At 41.7% G+C, this 18,591-nt stretch overlaps 2 protein-coding genes across 2 annotated transcripts; both read right to left on the bottom strand.

Annotated features, from left to right (window-relative positions):
- Window positions 1–8,545: 8,545 nt before the first annotated feature.
- On the bottom strand, window positions 8,546–9,979 carry LOC135740616 (uncharacterized). Its single transcript, XM_073813127.1, has 2 exons — window positions 9,936–9,979; window positions 8,546–9,535 (listed from the first exon to the last, which is right to left on the bottom strand). The coding sequence occupies exons 1-2, from the start codon at window positions 9,977–9,979 to the stop codon at window positions 8,716–8,718; spliced, it is 864 nt and encodes a 287-aa protein (XP_073669228.1). The 3' UTR covers window positions 8,546–8,715.
- Window positions 9,980–10,720: 741 nt separating this feature from the next.
- LOC135740617 (uncharacterized) lies at window positions 10,721–13,207 on the bottom strand. The gene has a single exon (XM_065259079.1). It carries the CDS (start codon window positions 13,205–13,207, stop codon window positions 10,721–10,723), a length of 2,487 nt encoding a protein of 828 aa, XP_065115151.1.
- Between the last annotated feature and the right edge of the window lie 5,384 nt (window positions 13,208–18,591).

Below are 18,591 nucleotides of genomic sequence, written 5' to 3' on the forward strand. Positions count from 1 at the left end.
TGAGTCTTGATGGCGAGAAAACAAAGCTTTTTTGCGTTTTTTTTTTTTTAATGGGGACTGGGGTGCGCCAACCCAGTTGGGACATAGAAGGGTGTGTGCACTGCGCAGGAAAAAAAAGTTTGGGAACCCCTGCCCTAAAAACAACTAAAAACACATGATACACTTTTACTTACGTCTTAAATCATTTTTTTTTTTACATTATTATTAAAATCTTGCTATTATTTTGTAAAAAAATATGTCAAATGTTTGGAAAGATCTGCTTTTACACTTTTTTGACCAGCAGGTGTCGCCAGCATGTGTGGTGTTTTGAACTGCTTCGCAAAACCATAAATTTTCGAAGCAATAGGGTCTCACATCACTATCCCCAAATCTTACCCTGGAAGGCTGGAGCACTGCAGAATTTAGCTCCAACTCTGATCAAACACACCTAAGCAAGCTAATCAAGGTCTTCGTGATCACTAGAAAATCACAGGTGGGTATTTGATTAGGGTTGGACCTAAACTCTGTAGTGCTCCGGGCCTCCAGGGTAAGATTTGTGGAACCCTGAAGGATACTGACAGTAAACACCAAAAATGTACATTTATACACAATGTTTTAAATTCTTGTTGTCAGTTATTTTCTCCTTTTTAGAAAAAAAAAAAGATAAAAATTGCCATATCTTGTAATGTATTTACAATATAACACAATTTTTAGTAAAAAATAAATAAAATAAACAACAGTAAATAAATATGACAAGCAGTTGTTTTGAACTCTTTCTTAATACAATAAACGTGGCAAACAGTAAGAAAGAGGACTTTACCGTTTTAAAGTCAGCCACACATGTGTAAAGGGCGCTTTATGACGAATCTCTGCGACAGCTCTCTAACGCGAGGAACATCATGATAATATTTATGTGGATACCAGCTAAGGGAATAGAAGGTAATGAAAAGGTTGATAGATTAGCAAAACAGGCTTTGGAAGTTGAGGATATCATTAATATCTCACTTAGTAAATCTGAAGGGAAAGCAATAATTAAAGCCTATACTATTAGGGAATGGCAACAAAAGTGGGATACAGGAAATACAACAGGACATCAACTTTATGAAATACAGCAAGAAGTAGCAGCAGTGAGGATAGTCAAAAGAGGAAACTATTTTAACAAGATTAATATTGGGACATACTATGTTGAACAAAACTTTAAAATTAATAAATAAACATCCTACAGGAAAATGTGAGCACTGTGGATTAGAGGAATCAGTTGAGCATGTTATTTGTGTATGTCAAATATATATTAATGAACAAGAAATAATGAAGAATGAGCTTAGAAAGATTGGAGTGGTGGAATTAAAGCCTAAAAATATAATAGATAATGGATTAGAAAGTTTATTTCTTTATCTTAAAACAACAGGGCTGATTGGGAGAATTTAGTGTTGTTTTTTTTTACATAATGTAATGCTGAAACTCTGGTCAATATTATAATACAGTAGGTGGCGATAATGTACCTTAAAGTTGGTGCCACCCGCCATTAAAAGAAAGAAGAAGAAGAAGCTCTCTGACGCATGGTATTTACGTCACTGGCCGAAATCGCTCACTCATCGCTCAAGTAAAAGTTGGAAAGACGCCGTTGGAGAATGGAAGCATCAACGGAATGAAACTAATAGGAGACATGCTATTCAACATATGGTTTATTTTGTGAGGGACTAGAAGAGAAGATGGCGATGGAATTTAAGAATAAGACATCGTTTGAATGGTAACGTTAACGTATACATTAGTGATGGGCAGAGCGAGGCTTCGTGAAACACTGAAACAGTTGAATCAATTGTGTCGAGGCTTCGAAACATGGATCGAAACCGCCTCCACAGTGACACCTAGTGGTCATTTGCACGTATTGCCATAGAGCAGCCTTGACAAGGTTTTAGACGAGCACTGACAAATTGTATCCCACATGTTGTGTAATTGAAATAAGTGATCAGGTGGGAGAGTGGATAGTGTCCTAGACTCTCATGCAAAAGCCCTTTGGATCGAATGCCGGGAAACGCATTGTTATTACCGTCGTCACAATTAAGTTACATATTTTTTGTTGTTGTTTTAACATCTGTTTGACAACTACATGAGCTTTTAGGCTCATCATTGTCAATAACTATAAGCTGGTCTATTTAATAAATAAATTGAATAGAGATAAATACCACATAAACAATAAGAAATTAATAAAATATATCAAGCCACCATGTCACATCTGCTGTGTGTGGAAGGACTTAGCCTACTTCTTTTTTACGGATATTTCTCCAGCCTTTGAAAAACTCCTCTCACAAAAACCCACAAGGTCAATATGCGTTTATTTCACTTTTATACAGATGTGCGATTGTGTTGTCTGTTCCCGACCGTGCCAATCAAACGCTGATTCGGCAGACCACACCTGATGAAACATTTAGTGAAACACTTCGAGGCTTCGTTTGGTCATAGTCACGTGACATGGGTGTTTTGAATCACGCTTCGGATCAGTGTTTCGACACATCTGCGCTTCGGGATCTCGCAAAGCTTCGGAACGACTGTTTCGCGTCAGCCATCCCTAGTATACATAACTGGGAAGCATCAAGCTGTTTTCTGTGAGTGTTGTTGTCAGGTTTTGATATAACGTTAAGTCACTTGTGCTTATGAGGTGCAGAAAATAGAAAGCGTGACGTAAGATTTTAAAAAAGGTGAGTTATAAGGGACAAGAGTATTCTGCAGTGGTGGGAATGGCACTTGTGTTACTATATATAAAGTCATGCAGTTAAAAAGCAGTTATTATATAATACCGCTATAATTACATATATGTATATGGTGACTGGGGGATCGCAGTTTTTACGCAAATCTTTGACTATATTAATATAAATTCTCTGTTTTTAAAAACTCACCTAATAAACATCCATACTGTACCTTTCTATATTTGTCTCTAGGGGGCAGCACAAGATTATGAATTAGCCCATGTTTTACTGTACACTGCAGTGGCATTTGGCAACCGATTAATGTTGATGAACTAACGTTAAAATTGTTCAGCATTAAGCTGTCATTTAATTAGCTAAGGGAGTGGAGGGCATGATTTCATGAAGGACTTGCCAAACAGAGTCTTAATACTATAATTGATTAGATCAAATTTAGTATTTTATTATTAGAGAGCGCATTCTTTGTACTTATAAGTGCCATGTACAGTTACCACCTGTTTTACCATAGCTTACCTATAATATGCTTATCATTCATCAGTAGTTTCCTTATTTTAATTATTCAAAAACTGTTCCCATTCCCCTCCCTTGTGCATTGTCAATGAGTGTATAAGGATATACTATGTTGTGTATCACATACAGCTGCAGCTTGTACACATATAGAATAGCGTATAGCATATATTGAGTTAAACAAAACAATAATACACTGTCAGAAATAAAGGTACAAAACTGTACCTTTCTGTCACTGGGGCTGTACCCTTTCAACAAGCACAGCTTTGCACCTAAGGATTTCATTTAAGTACCTCAGAGGTACATACTGGTACTAAATGTTTACATATCTGTACCTAATGTTTCATACAATTACCTTCTTAAAGGGTGCTGCCCTACTTAAAGCTAAGGTACATATCTTGACTTCTTTCTAACAATGTAGGTCCTTAAGGTATACGGTAATCTACCCAAAATTGTATTCTGTTTTGTATTCCTGTAAATGTACCAAACGGAAACTTAGGATACAGCCCCAGTGACAGAAAAGGTACAGGTTTGTACCTTTATTTCTGAGAGTTTAGCATGGTAGATAGCTCATGAGAATGTCAAATTATTTTCAATATGGTTTTTAGAGGTTGGTCATAGTACCTGAGGTGGTATTGTGTCATAGGAAAGAGCTGATGTTAAACTAACTACCATGTCAACAGTGATACTTTATTTCGATAGTTCACTTTTAGACATTTTACTAACTACACCCTAAAAACAAACGATGCTAAATATCACTAAAAGTGGTTTACTGGCTCGTAATCATAGTATAGGGGAACCATTTTAAGTCCCTTTTTGTGCTGTATAGAACCATATTTGTGTATAGTGTTGCTATATCAACCCGTATGGTTCTTCATAGGTGCTTAATAGGTGCTATATAGCACTATAAATGGTTCCGCTATGATTACAAGCTTTTAGTGCTATTTAGCACGGTAGCACCAAATATTTTTAGAGTGCATAAATAACTTTCCAACTACTTGTCAGCTGCCAGTCATTAGAGTGTTTGCTTTATATCTACTATAGTGATTATCCCTTAAGAGACATTCAACAGAATATAAGTACCTTTTTTAACATGTCAACTAATTCCACTGACCTTAACCCTTTTCCTAACCCAACCAACCCCTTACAGTCTACTAATACTCTAGAAAGAGTTAGTTGACATGTAGTTTCAAATTAATGAAATTAGTTGGCATGAAGTTGTTGCAATGTTATTTTTTATGTCATATTTTTTGTAGATCATAATGAAGTTTAACTGCTGATGGACATTACAGAATTTTGCAACAGATATATATGTGAAATGTCAGTTTGTTGTGTTTTCACGATTACAAAGGTATGCAGTACTGTCAGGAATGCTTTGTCAACATTTCCAAGAAACTTTGTGTGAAACTTCCTGTTTTCATGCACAGAAATAAAAACATTGAAAAACTGCTTTGACTAGTCTTACAGGTTATAATCTTTTTTTTTTATCTTCATTACTGGTCATAACATTTCAATGTCAGTTACATTAAAAGGTATACTGGTCTTATTTGAATCACAAAAGTAAGATTGATCAGCCCCAACTTATTGCTAGTTGGTCAGACTAAATCTTAAGACAGTCTTAAATGTTTATAGAACTGCCCATGTGTTTGAAAAAAAGGTAGTTTGAACTTGATTGACATAATCTATTAAATGTTTTCTTTCTCTCTGTCAATTAACAAAGCTACACTGGCATTTATGTTTGGAATGTCAGGCTAACAGTACAGTATTAACTAAATGCTTTCTACCAAAATAAGACATAACAATAGGAATAAATGAAAAAGAAAAGTTTTTGTAAAATAAGAATAAATGTATGTTTATTAAATGTGGTTAAGTTTAAAAACATCTTGTCCTGACTAATTTTAACATATATCGGTGACATTGTTTGCCTCAAGATGCACACCAGGGGCCCGTTTCAATAAAGAGGTTCAACCAACTTTGAGTTTAAACTTGAACTCTGAGTTGACTTACTCTGAAATAGGTTTCGGTTACAGAACAGCTGATCTGAGTTGGTTTAATCAACTCTGAGTAGGTTGACTCTGAGTTAAGCGCATGCACAACCACTATGAAAAGCCATCATCAATGAAGCTCCAATATTACGATTCACCATGGCAAAAGCACGTAAAAAAGAGGTCTAAATCCTTTTTATTACTAAAACTGAAAGTGTTGCTGCAAGTGTACAGCAACTACCAGCATATATTTTAAAGAAAAGAGTTGTTGGAAATTGCTACTCTAGTAAAGGCGTACTTTAAATTTTTCATCACGGTTAAAATATCAGAAGTAAATAAACTGAGGAGGACTGTACATTATTACACCTTATTCATTTTCATGCAGATGCAATCCCATGGACAAAAAGAATATGACAGCAGCTCAGCTAAAAATGAAATTAGGCCTAAGACTTTGGCATTAAAGGCTACAAACTTTACAAATGTTTGTCATGAATAAAACTGAAATAAAGACGGTATTCAAACTCAGGTTGCTGACAGTACGTCTGCCCTGACCACTGCGCACAGCACTACCCACTAAACCAGCGGTTCTGATGAGTGCATTTATAAGAAATGTAAAGGCAACTGTTCAGATGTACATGTAAGAAATGCACTGTACACAAGGGGGGCCGCACGCTGAAAACGTTTGGGAAACACTGACTTAAACGGTCTATGATAAGTATATCATATTAGCTTTACAAGTCATATAAATATACTGTCTAAATTTTTTTTGTTTAAATTTAATTGTAATTTATAAAATATATACGGTAAAATGATTTGCACTTGCAATTTGATTATAACTTAAAGACAGCTAAAAAATATTTTACAGTGTACATAATACAAATGTGAACATAATACAAATGTGCGCAATGAATTAATGTACTAACTGAATAAACAAGATTTTAACAAGAGTTAAACACCGCTACTCCTTTAAAAATGGGGAGGAGACCACAAGAAACTCTCGAGTTTACAGGATAAAACCTGCTCCCAAACAGGTTAGGTTCAGAGAGTAAGTTACTCCGGAAACAGACTCTAAGACTTCGTTCACACTGCAAACATTAATGCTCAATTCAGATTTTTTGCTCAGATCTGATTTTTTCTTTGACTGTTCACACTATGTGGCAAAAATCAGACAGCTGTGTGAACTGTTTGTGGTCCTGAACTCCAGTGCATGCGCAAAAGATCAATACTACGTTACGCGCAGCACGCAGTAATAAGGAAATTAATGTGCACATCAAAATCACCAGTGTTACTCTTGGTGTATATATGGGTACACCGGGTCACGTGCAGGTCGGTCATCTGGACAATGCTTCAGGAAAGTCAAACACACTTATTTGCGTGTTAGGGCTTTCATGTATAAGGCGATGTGCAACAGAAGCTTAATATTTTGTGGCTTGAATGTTTTTAAGTGGTTTTGCAAACATGCCGTTGGTGCATATTTCCGCAATTGTGGCGCATATCAATCTAGAATGACGTAAAAGTCACATGAATTCCGATATGACCTGTATCTGATTAGGACCACATATGGAAGTGGCTCAAATCAGAATCGAAAAGATCCGATTCCATGTGGTTTGTGCTGTTCACACGGTCATACAAAGAGACATGGGTCACATATGAGCAGAAAATCGGATTTTGAAGACAGTGTGAATGTTGTCTAAGTTACCTCTCCTTCTGATACTGGCTTGACTATCTCCGCTGTCTCGGGTTTAACCTACCTCCCATTTTGAAACGGAAAACTCAGAGTTTCCCTCATTTCAGGGTTAACATACTCAGTTTTCACATAACCACCTTTCTGAAATGGGCCCCTGTGGTGTTTTTTGTAAGATATGTTTGTAAAAACTTGACCTATAAATAAGGCCTAGTCCTGGATTTATGTAAACCCTGTCCGAGAAACATCCCCTAAATGTTAGATAGTGTGACTTTTTTCTAATGTTTAGCATATTATTAGGAAAAATATTTTTGCCTTAAATGTTATTACATTTTTCCATCTCCAGGATATTCATGTCTGCTACTCTACATTTACACTATGGTCAAATGTAAAGGGATTTTTTTATAAGAATGTGTTAATCAGAAATTTAAATGTGTTTTAAATATATTGTTTAGAATATATAATATACATCTGATCTTAATAGAATATAGTTTATCTGGCTTTATTTAGGCTTGTCTGTATAAATGGCATATGTCTTTTATGAAAATGAAAATAAATACCATACCCTATTGTGATTCAAAGGATGTAAGCTGGGTGTAGGCTGGCTGGGTGTAGCCAGAGTATTGACTCTGCACAATGGAATAACTATGTGAGATTAATCCCTGAAACTCTCCACTTTTAAGAGATCTGTGGCAAGGGAGTTGTTTTTGTTAAGGGTGGCCATAGTGAGAGTAAGGGCGTTTTCACATTAGCACACTTGGTGCGCACCCGGGTTCGATTGACGTCAGAGTTCGGTACATTTGGATGATGTGAATGCTGTCTTCCGAGCTCGAGTGCGCACCCACGAAACGTACTCGAGTCCACTTAAAAAGGGTGGTCTGGGGTCCGGTTCATGTGAACTCCAGATCGCGTAAGTGAATCGCTGTTAATTACGTATTATGTGGAATGTCCCCACTAAGATACCAAAACAGACGTGTGTGTGTGTGTGTGTGTGTGTGTGTGTGTGTGTGTGTGTGTGTGTGTGTGTGTGTGTGTGTGTGTGTGTGTGTGTGTGTGTGTGTGTGTGTGTGTGTGCACACTTACATTGACAACAAAATGCTTAGAATACTTGCATGACTTTTGTTCTTATTTTTTTTTAAACCTTTGGTTTTGTTTTCAAAGAAATAATACAGAAACTGAAAATGTCTGCCGCAAATATAATAAAGTCGTTTTGACGAAAACGGGCTGTCTGCCAACGTCAATTTTTGCGGAGGCATTCAGAAATCATCTCTCTGCTTGCAGTTCATCAATCACGCTTGTCGCCTTCTCGTTTACAGCGGTTGCCAAGCAACATGAGTACGCGCCGGCTGCAGCTTGATGATGCAAGCGTACCGCGGTTCAGATGGAAAACGTTAGGTTACTTACGTAACCCCGGTTCTCTGATAACATGAGTGAGGTATCTCACTATGGGAACGCCTCTGGCGTGACAGATCATGGAAGCACCAATCACACCACGTCTGTCGGTTGACAGACCAATCACGGCAGTGATGCTGGAGTCCCGCCTCCCCACCTTAAATATCACTGCCTTTGGTACCTTACTTCATTCTCAGCATATCTCTTCTCCGTGTAGCTACTGCAAGGAGGGTGGTGTGGTGAGATACCTCACTCATGTTATCAGAGAACCGGGGTTACGTAAGTAACCTAACGTTCTCTTTCAAACATTCGCTCGGTATCTCACTATGGGATATAGACAACTCCCGTATTGCAGATATGCTGTCCGAAGCAGGCTTGTCAACCAACCCGTGATTATGCAACTTAACTTAAAGTCATTTGAGCAGCTACCTTCCTAATAGCATACTCATATTATGGCCAAATTTTACACACTTAAGACAGAATGAGCCAGCGATGGCTCTGTGACGTCTAGTCTATAAAATCGAACAAACGTGTGAGGCGAAGCCCAACTTGCTGCCGCACATATGTCCTGAACTGAGACACCTTTAAAAAGTGCCCAAGAAGTGGCCATACCTCTGGTAGAATGAGCTCTCAACCCCGCTGGGGGAGTAAGACCTCTGCTATTATAACTTAATATAATAGCTTCTACCACCCAGTGAGACAAGCGCTGACGAGAAATAGGTTTCCCTTTGTGAGTGTCAGCCCATGAAACAAATAACTGATTATTCTTCCTTATCGCCCTAGTTCTGTTCACATAGCAACTTAATGCACGAACTGGGCACAAGCAATGAAGTCGCTCTTCTTCTGGTGAGGAAAAAGGCGGCGGGTGAAAAGCCATTAAATCCACTTGTTTACACGCGAGAGCTGACTCGCTCACTTTAGGTATAAACGCTGGATTTGTTTTAAAAGTCACTCTAGAGAGATCTGTAGCAAACACCATACAAGAGCTATGAACAGACAAAGCATGAAGTTCACTAACACGCTTTGCCGTTGAGAGAGCCAACAATAAAGTCACCTTTAGCGAAAGGAACTTTAAATCAATATCCTCTAAAGGCTCGAAAGGGGGCTGAGATAATGCATTCAGAACCACGGATAGGTCCCACTGCGGAATCAAGGGCTTCACAACCCTTTTCAAACGCCTTGCACCTCTCATAAACCTGCTTATTAACGGGTGCTGACTAGAGCCCGACCGATTTATCGTTTTGCCGATTTTATCGGCCGATATGAGCCTGTCGCAGATATATCTGTATCGGTGTATAAGCCGCAGATATGAAGCCGATATGAACGTTCCTTACAGAAGACATTAAATGCTTTTGAAAGATGTAAGTACTTGTTTGTCCAGCAGAGTGCGCCCTACTGGTTGCTAATGGTGACCCAGGTCACTCACTGTAGTGACACCAGCCAACCCCCCTTCACTTCAGTCAGTCTCTCAGTTCAGGTGGGGGCAGTCACGCGGTTTCTTCACAACATTTTACACCTGGTGTTAAGACGCGCTTTGGTCGATTGGATTATAAGTGGGCGAGAAAGACACATTCCGGTTTACATTTGGTGTTTTTAATCCGTCTCTTTTGTCCACTTGCGAGTTGTTTAAAACGCAAGAGGAAGAAATGACGCGAGGCGGAGAAAGGACACGCTTAAACTGACGCGCAGTCTGTGGGAGTACAGCTGCTTGTGTTGTTACTGAACATGCTCATTTCAAAGCAATTGATTAAATAAACTTGCGCAACTTTACACCCTCGCTAAATTAAAGAGGCGGAGAGATGACGCTTTAGTTTTATAAAAGTTTAAAGTCCCGGCAGAACACTGTGGGTTCGTGTTATAAAAACGTTGTGCAGTACATTAAACATAAGCCTACATCATTATGTTGTCAGCAAGTCAAGCATTGTCATCTTAACAGTAAGTTTCTAATTAATTTGTGAAGTACATAACTTACTGTAAAGCAAAAAAAACAATGACTTTATAAGTTTCCATTTTCAAAATAAGCCCAATATAACATTATTCTTGTCAAAACTGACAATCATTTAAGTTATATGTATTTTGTTTTGTTTGTGTTTTAAAGTTATTTATAATTAGTCAAGTTTACTGTTTTGTGCACTTATATCAGAATCATTTTGGATAATAAAGTTTATTGTTAACTTGTAAAACACACCTGCCTATATTACATATCTTTGTCACGTCATTTTAAGTGTTTGATCACCACATTTGTGAGTGATCATTGCAAAAAAAGTATTTATATATAGTATATTCTGTTAATGTATATAGTGTATTATATGTACAGTAGCCTGCTGTAGTATAATATACTGTAGTATATGTGTACTGTACTATAATATACACATAAAGAATATCGGCCGATATATCGTTATCGGTGTTTTTTTACTCCCTAATATCTGTATCGGCATCGGCCCCAAAAAATGCATATCGGTCGGGCTCTAGTGCTGACCAACCGTATTCCGGTCGAAACCCACATGACACGCCGAAATTGCGGCTAGGTATACCTTTATCGTAGAAAAAGATCTGCCCTTGTCTAAAAGATCTTGCAGGAAACACAACACTTCTGCCAACGAGCAAATAAAAGGAACCGTATTCCTGAGAGCGCACCAGCGCTCAAAAACGTTCCATTTCTTATCATACACAGAGCGCGTTGACGCCGCCCGTGCGCTCTGAATCGTCTCAATAACCGCCGGCGACAATCCGGTGGCACTTAAGTTTAACCTTTCACGTGCCAAGCCCAAAGAGCTATTTTGTCTGGGGCAGGATGGAAAATCTCTCCTCGCGCTTGTGACAGAAGGTCCCTGCGCAGCGGGAGAGGCCACGGCTGGTCGCATAGCAACTGCATTATCTCCGCCAGCCAGATCCTGCCTGGCCAGCGTGGAGCGATCAGAATTACCGAATGTCCGTGCTCTCTTATCCTTCTTAGAGTTGGCACAATCAGGCTCAGTGGGGGGAACGCGTACAACAGAGCTTTTGGCCACGGGTGTGCTAGAGCATCCACACCCATAGGTGCACCTTCTCTTGCTAGAGAGAAGTATAGAGGGCAATGAGCGTTTTCGTGCGAGGCGAAGAGATCTACGGCAGCTCGGCCGAACCTCAGCCACAGCTGACTCACCACCTCCGGGTGGAGAGTCCATTCCCCGTACAGGGGATTCCCTCTGGACAGAAGGTCCGCCCCCGCATTCAATATCCCTGGGACATGTGTCGCCCGTAGTGAACGAAAATGCTTCGTCCCCCAAACGATCAGCTTCTGTGCTAGATAATGAAGCTGAGGAGACCGAGTGCCCCCCTGGCGATTTATGTATGCCACCGCCGTTGTGTTGTCCGATCTGATCAGAACGTGGTGGTTTCTTAGGAACCGCACAAAATGTTTTAGTGCAAGGTAAACTGTTAATAGTTCCAGAAAGTTGATGTGCGCGCTCTGGAGCGTGTCGGGCCATTTTCCATTTATTGCTCTGCCCTCGTACACTGCACCCCAACCCCACAGAGATGCGTCCGTCGTCACCACTTTCCTCTGTGAGACCGTCCCTAACGGGGTTCCCGACTCGAGAAAAGAGCGTTGTCTCCAGTAACGGAGGGCATCCATGCACTGTGACGACACTACCACCCTGCGGTTGAGGTGACGTTTCGGGCACAAGCGCTGCGCCGCTATCCAGTGCTGAAACTCCCTCATTCGCAGCAATCCCAGCGGAACGACTGATATCGTAGAGGCCATAAGCCCCAGGAGGCGTAAACACAGTCTGAATGACACCTTGTTCCCCTTCTGAAATAGGGCAAGGCAACCGCGAATCGATTTGATTCGTTCCTCCGATAGAAAAGCCAGATACCGGGCTGAGTTCAGTCTGAGCCCTAAGTAAATTATCTCTTGTGTGGGTACTAAGCAGCTCTTTGCCTCGTTTATGTTGAAGCCTAAATTCACTAAATGAGACACGAGCTTTCCCGTATCCCTCTCCGCCTGTACTCGTGACGGGGCACAAAGGAGCAAATCGTCTAAATAAGCTGTCACTCTGAGACCCGCTACTCTTAACGGCGTGAGCGCTGCCTCGACACATTTGCTGAACACCCTCGGTGCTAAAGAGAGCCCGAATGGAACCGTCAAAAACTCGTAGGCTGTGCCTTGATAGGCAAACCTGAGAAATTTTCTGTGCGCTGGGTAAATGCTTATGTGAAAGTAAGCGTCCTTCAGATCTACTGATGTACACCAGTCGTTTGGACGAATAAATTGACACAGTGTTTTGAGTGTGAGCATTTTGAACTTGTACGTCCTGAGGTGTTTGTTGAGGCTCCGCAAATCTAAGATGGGACGGAGACCCCCCCCTCGTTTCGGGATGAGAAAATACCGGGAGTAAAACCCCTGATGGCTGTGCTCCGGTGGTACCACCCGAATGGCTCTTTTGCTCAATAAAGAGTTTATTTCCTCTTCTAAAACCTGAGCCGAGGCCCCTTCTGCTGTTGACATTAGAATTTTGCTGAAACGTGGTGGTTTTACAGCAAATTGCAGCCGGTAACCCCTTTTTATCGTGGACAAAACCCAGGGGTGTACTGCGCATGCGCGCCAATTCGCCGACTGAACAGCAAGGGGGCCGCTGAAACTCCCGTTCACCAGTGGCGCGGTGGCGCCATCTAGTGGGAGAGCTGGGGATTGCAGCTCCGAAACAGACAGATTCATTGTCATTTGTGTCTTTATTTTTATATGACTTTTTATTTTTATATTTGAACATTGCTGTGCCCTCGGCGCATTGCCTGGATGCACAGGGACTGATTTTATTAAACTCACACCACACTTGTGTTTGTGCAAACTGTCCTCTGTCCTCCGTTTCAACCCCGTGGGTGGAGGAAGGGAATTTCTTAAGCGGGGCACTGGGGGAACTGGTGCCGAACTCGCGCTTGACCTGGTTGAACACAAACCTGTTTCGTTGAACCATTCCCGATTCCCACACCTTCTCTTGGTGGGAGGGGGAGAAAATAACCTTTCTGAGGGGAGGAACGTGACAGAGACTCCGTGAGTGCTGCCGTTCATCCCGTCGTCCTGTGCGGGAAATGTTAGGTTGCCCGTCGTTTCTTGCCGCCCTGAGGGTTAGCCGGCCGGTGTCTAGCCGCAGCCGCTGCATAAGACGGTTTTCCTCTCGGCGGAGCGGGCTTTGACTGCGGTTCTGCCTGTTGAGGCTGTGCAGGTCTATGGCTGTGACCTCTAAATGCTACCTGGCCACCCCGGTGAGGGACATCAAAACTGGGTCTAGCCGGCGGAGGGGCCCTAGCGGTATGCCTCCGGGGAAGGCATGTTTGAAAAGCTTCCCCCTCCTGTTTCTTTAAGTCACACCGCTGCCTCATAGCCGCGACCGAAGCTCCGAAGAGGGCTTTGGGCTCAACCGGGGCGTCCAGGAAGTCCAGTTTTTCTCTATCTGACAGTCCCGACAGTCCCAGCCAAAGAGCTCGCTCCCCTGCCACCGCCAGGCCCATGCTACGGCCACAGCTCTGGACTGCGCCCCGAGACGTTCTCAGATTAAGATCTGAAATAACACACACCTCCTCCCAGAGACCTGGGTTAACAGCGCCGGCGTCCATCTGCTTTCCTAACTCCTCCATGAGTTCTGCCTGATAAGCAGTGATAAGAGAAGTGGCATTAAGAGCCCGCACCGCCAGGGCTGAGGAACGGTAGATCTTCTGAAAAACTGAGGCTGTTAGGCGCTCAGTACGACCCGGTAGAGAGGTTGAAGCCGAGGACAGAGCCGCTCTGCGGCTGGGATTCAAATGATTCGCCACCGACGGCTCCACGGGAGGGGGGTTTGATAATCCTAACTCCTCCATATTCCCGACATCCAACCTCGAAAACCCTTTAACAGGGACCCTGTGTGAGAATGGTTTATCCCAGAATCGTTTCATTTCCGAGATGCATGCCGGGACCGCTGGAATAAGTTGCTTCGCCGCCGGGGCTCGCGACGGTAGCCTTTTCCCGTCATAAAGGTCCCTTTCTGCTCCCTGCTCTGTCTGTTGAGACGGCCAGTCAATACTAAGTTTCTCCGCCGCTCTTCGACATACTTCGAGCAGGTCGAACTCCGCTTGGGCCGGGGGGGGGGACCCTTCGCTTAACGCGCTGTCCGGTCGGGAAGGATTCGGTGGGAGGATGGCATCATCCTCATCCTCTTCACCCTCCTCTAACAAGCGAGCGATCGTTTCGTCGTCGTAATCGTCCTCCTCTTCTCCATCGTCTGGCAGAGACCCAAAAAGGGGAGGTAGGTCAGAGGAGAGTTCATCCATCATGTCGCCCCAGTTGTCTGACTCCGGGGGCTTCTTAGTCTCTCCCGTGACTGACTGGGAAAGACAGGGGTCTCCTTTGTTAGCGGCCGCTACTCGCACCCTTCTCTCTAGCACCCTTGACGGGAAGCGAGAGCAGTGCGGGCAGCATTCCGGGTTAGCGTGGGCCGCTTGCGCGTGTTTCACCCCCAAGCAGACGATGCATAAGGGGTGAGAATCTCTGGCCGAGATCATCGATCCACACGCACATGGACGCGGGGTCGCCGCTTTTGCCCCGTCGTCCGAAGAACTAGCCTTTGAAGTACTAGCCATTCTAAGTTCACCACAACGTGTTACTTAGTACAATCGATGTCCAATACCGCAGCAGAATTCACCGTGACAGTGAAAAATCGCCCGTAAGAAAAAAAAAAAAACAGCTGCGCTCAACGACGTACCTTGACAGCTCGTCCTAGAACCGTTAAACAGCTATTTCCTACAGTGCCTGCTGACGGATAGCTCCCAAAAAAAGATCTTCACGGGGAAGAGATCGAGAATGAAGTAAGGTACCAAAGGCAGTGATATTTAAGGTGGGGAGGCGGGACTCCAGCATCACTGCCGTGATTGGTCTGTCAACCGACAGACGTGGTGTGATTGGTGCTTCCATGATCTGTCACGCCAGAGGCGTTCCCATAGTGAGATACCGAGCGAATGTTTGAAAGAGAACTAATATGTGAACACAGTCCATGGGGAGGGGGGAGCAATCGAACTCTGGTTCGGACCAGACAATTGCACCAAATGTGAAACCGCCATAAGTCTTGACAGTCACAATAGGTTTATTTTTTACTTTTGCTGTCCCAAAACCCATTTTTTACCTGCTAATTTTTTTACAACTGGGATTGATGTTAAAAACGTGCCGTGTGTGAACACAAAGAGCTTCCGTCTGTGTTACGTCATTAGTCAAATGTTAGTCATCTTTGTTTCTGCATTGCTTGTGGTTTGTCCAAGAGGGTGCACCGGAGTAGTATTTTGGGACAAGCTCGAGCGTCATGTCACAAATAGGAAGAGAAGTTGCCCATCAGTACGTTTACATGTAACCAACTACTCCGTTTGTAATCGTATTGATGGCTGAATCGTATTGAAAAGCCTTGTAAAGCCTGTAAAACCTTAATCAATATGATTGAGGATGATCGTATGCAAATTTGGATCTTATTAAAGGGGGTGGTGTACTCCGATCTGTGATCTGATCCGCAGGAGAAGTACGCATGTAAACGTGTGTATTTTCTAAATCGGATGTAAAAATACCATGAACATTTGTGCTCCAAGTTCATGTATTATATTTTCCTCTTCATCTTATATCACATGATTCTCCTCACAGAAACACGCAAGCATCATGCATTTTAAGGTAATGTTAATGGGGTCACGCGCTGGACTAAATTCTGCAGCGTTTATGCATACTTTTAAAACATTAGGCTACTTAAAGTAAAAAATAGCTTTGTGCCTTTTGAAAAGTGTGTTTTCATTACCTATATCTGAAAACTTCTTAAGAACAACTTTCTCCAACTCCGTTTTGACTTTTATCTGGAGATAAGGCGTGAACTCGACGAGAGATGCTGTTCATCAGCATAGTGTTGCCAAGTCCTCTGCTTTTTTCGAGTTTAGATTTGAGCTACTGTTTAAGCTACTTGCTACTTGTTTTTACAGTTTTTTTTTGCGGGTTAGCCTAAAGATGAAAGTATTTTGTTCATTAGTTATTAGTATTTGGACTGTGAATAGTCATTGGGATGCTTTTGGGCTAGGTTTGAATGTCCTTTTAAGATGGTTCTGATACGTGATTCTGGCAACCCTGGCTGTGCGCTTGCGTAGACGTTCGGTTCGGATTTTATGGAATGTACATGTAAACGAACATTTTAATCAGATTGCAATGTTTAGGGTGCATGTAAACTGTATCGTCGTAACCTTCAATCATATTAAATTAAATCGGATTGACAAAATTTTGTGCATGTAAACATACTGAGTGTGAACTCCTCCCATCCGCCATCTGATTGGTCTGATTGCTCTTTCGCAAGGACTTCTGGGTTGGTGAAGTGCGCGAAGCCTGCTGCAGTGTGGGCTTCGCCGAAGATCGCATCAAGGGTGCAAATTGGGGGCGCTGATGAGTACACTTCGGCCGGTAAAAATGACAGATGGGACATTACTTATTACTATGACATCGCTTATTACTGTAAAAAATAGTGTGCTTTGCTGGCTTCGGTGGGCTCGAGCAGTGGGTTGTCAGGCTTCCCTCCCTCCTTTGGGAGCAAGAACATAACAGTCTGCCTCTCCCAATAAGTTCAATATGTGTGAAGAGCTAGGTGTCCAAATAAAGCATAATGTAAATTTAAACTTGGACCACTGTGTAAAGGTGTAAAGCACTATTCAACACAATGACAGCATACAGTGCCACAAAATTTGAAATCTTTAAAAAGCCCATGCTGATGGAGTGATGGAGTTTGAAGCTCACATGTAATACGAACACAAGGAAAATGAGAAAGAACTGTAGTAGGGCATGTCTACAGAACATAAAGACAAATAAAGCTCATAGGCAAGGCAAGGCAAGTTTATTTGTATATCACATTTCATACACAGAGGTCATTCAAAGTGCTTTACGTAGAAATGAGAAAACAATATATAAAAGAGAAAAAAGAAAATGTAAAAATAAAAGATACAAGATAAAATCACAATAAAAACAAAGATACATGAGAATTTAAAATAACAATTAAAGAAAATAAATGGGATTTTAATAAAAACACTTTAAAATGTTAAAAAGAATAAAGCAGGAGTAAAAATGACTTGAGTTAAAAGTGCAGTCAGTGTGAAGCAGCACAGTACTCATTCAGTAAATGCAGAGATGTGATTTTAATCTAGATTTAAAAGTGTTTACTGCACATCTGATCTCTTCTGAAAGCTGATTCCAGGTAGAGGTGGCATAATAACTAAATGCAGACGCACCTTGTTTTGAGTGAACCATTGGTATTTCTAACTGACCGGATCTGAGTAATCTGTTAGGTTTATATTCAGTTATCTGTAATGTATTTGGATCCTAAGCCATGAAGTGATTTATAAACGAGTAACCACACTTTAAAATCTATTCTAAATGTAACAGGAAGCCAGTGTAAGGACCTGAGGACTGGAGTGATGTGCTCAGATTTTTTGGTTCTGGTCAGAATTCTGGCAGCAGCGTTCTGTATGAGCTGCAGCTGTCTAATGATCTTTTTGGGGATCCCAGTGAGGAGTCCATTACAATAATCCACCCTGCTGGTGATGAAAGCATGAACAAGTTTCTCTAAGTCCTGTCTTGAGACAAAACATCTAATTCTGGCAATATTTCTGAGATGGTAGTAAGCTGATTTGCTTATCGCTTTCATGTGACTACTTAAAATTAAGATCAGACTCTAAAATTACACCAAGATTTCTGACTTTATTTGGTGTCTTTAGACCCCTAGAGTCAAGGTATGTGTTAACCTTGAGAGTTTCGCCTTTATTTCCAAATACAATGACTTCAGTTTTGTCTTTGTTTAACTGGAGGAAGTTTTGATGCATACAACAGTTAATTTCATCAATGCATTTACATAGAGAGTCAATGGGGCTGTAGTCATTGGGTGACAGGGCTAAGTATATCTGGGTGTCATCTGCATAGCTGCGGTAAGCAAATTGGTTCTTTTTCATTATTTGACCAAGTGGGAGCATATATAAATTAAACAGAAGCGGTGAAAGAATTGAACCCTGTGGTCCTCCACATGTCATGGATGTCCACTCAGATTTATGGTTATATGTTCACATAGTAACCTCTTCCTTTTAGGTATGATTTAAAGGCGCTCTAAGCGAATTGATGCGTTTTAGACCAAAAAAGCATTTTTTGTTACATACCGGAAACATCTCCTCACTATCTGCTTGCTGCCTGTCCGCTGATCAAACTGAAAAAAAAAACGTGATCTCTGTAGACAGCCCAGGCTTCACAAACGGCAATATCAACATAGTGGCCAAACCTAGCACCACAAAACAAAACAAAGTATTCCAGCCAATAAACGACAAAAAG

This window comes from Paramisgurnus dabryanus, chromosome 22 (genome assembly GCF_030506205.2).
Source record: "Paramisgurnus dabryanus chromosome 22, PD_genome_1.1, whole genome shotgun sequence".
Taxonomy (NCBI): domain Eukaryota; kingdom Metazoa; phylum Chordata; class Actinopteri; order Cypriniformes; family Cobitidae; genus Paramisgurnus; species Paramisgurnus dabryanus.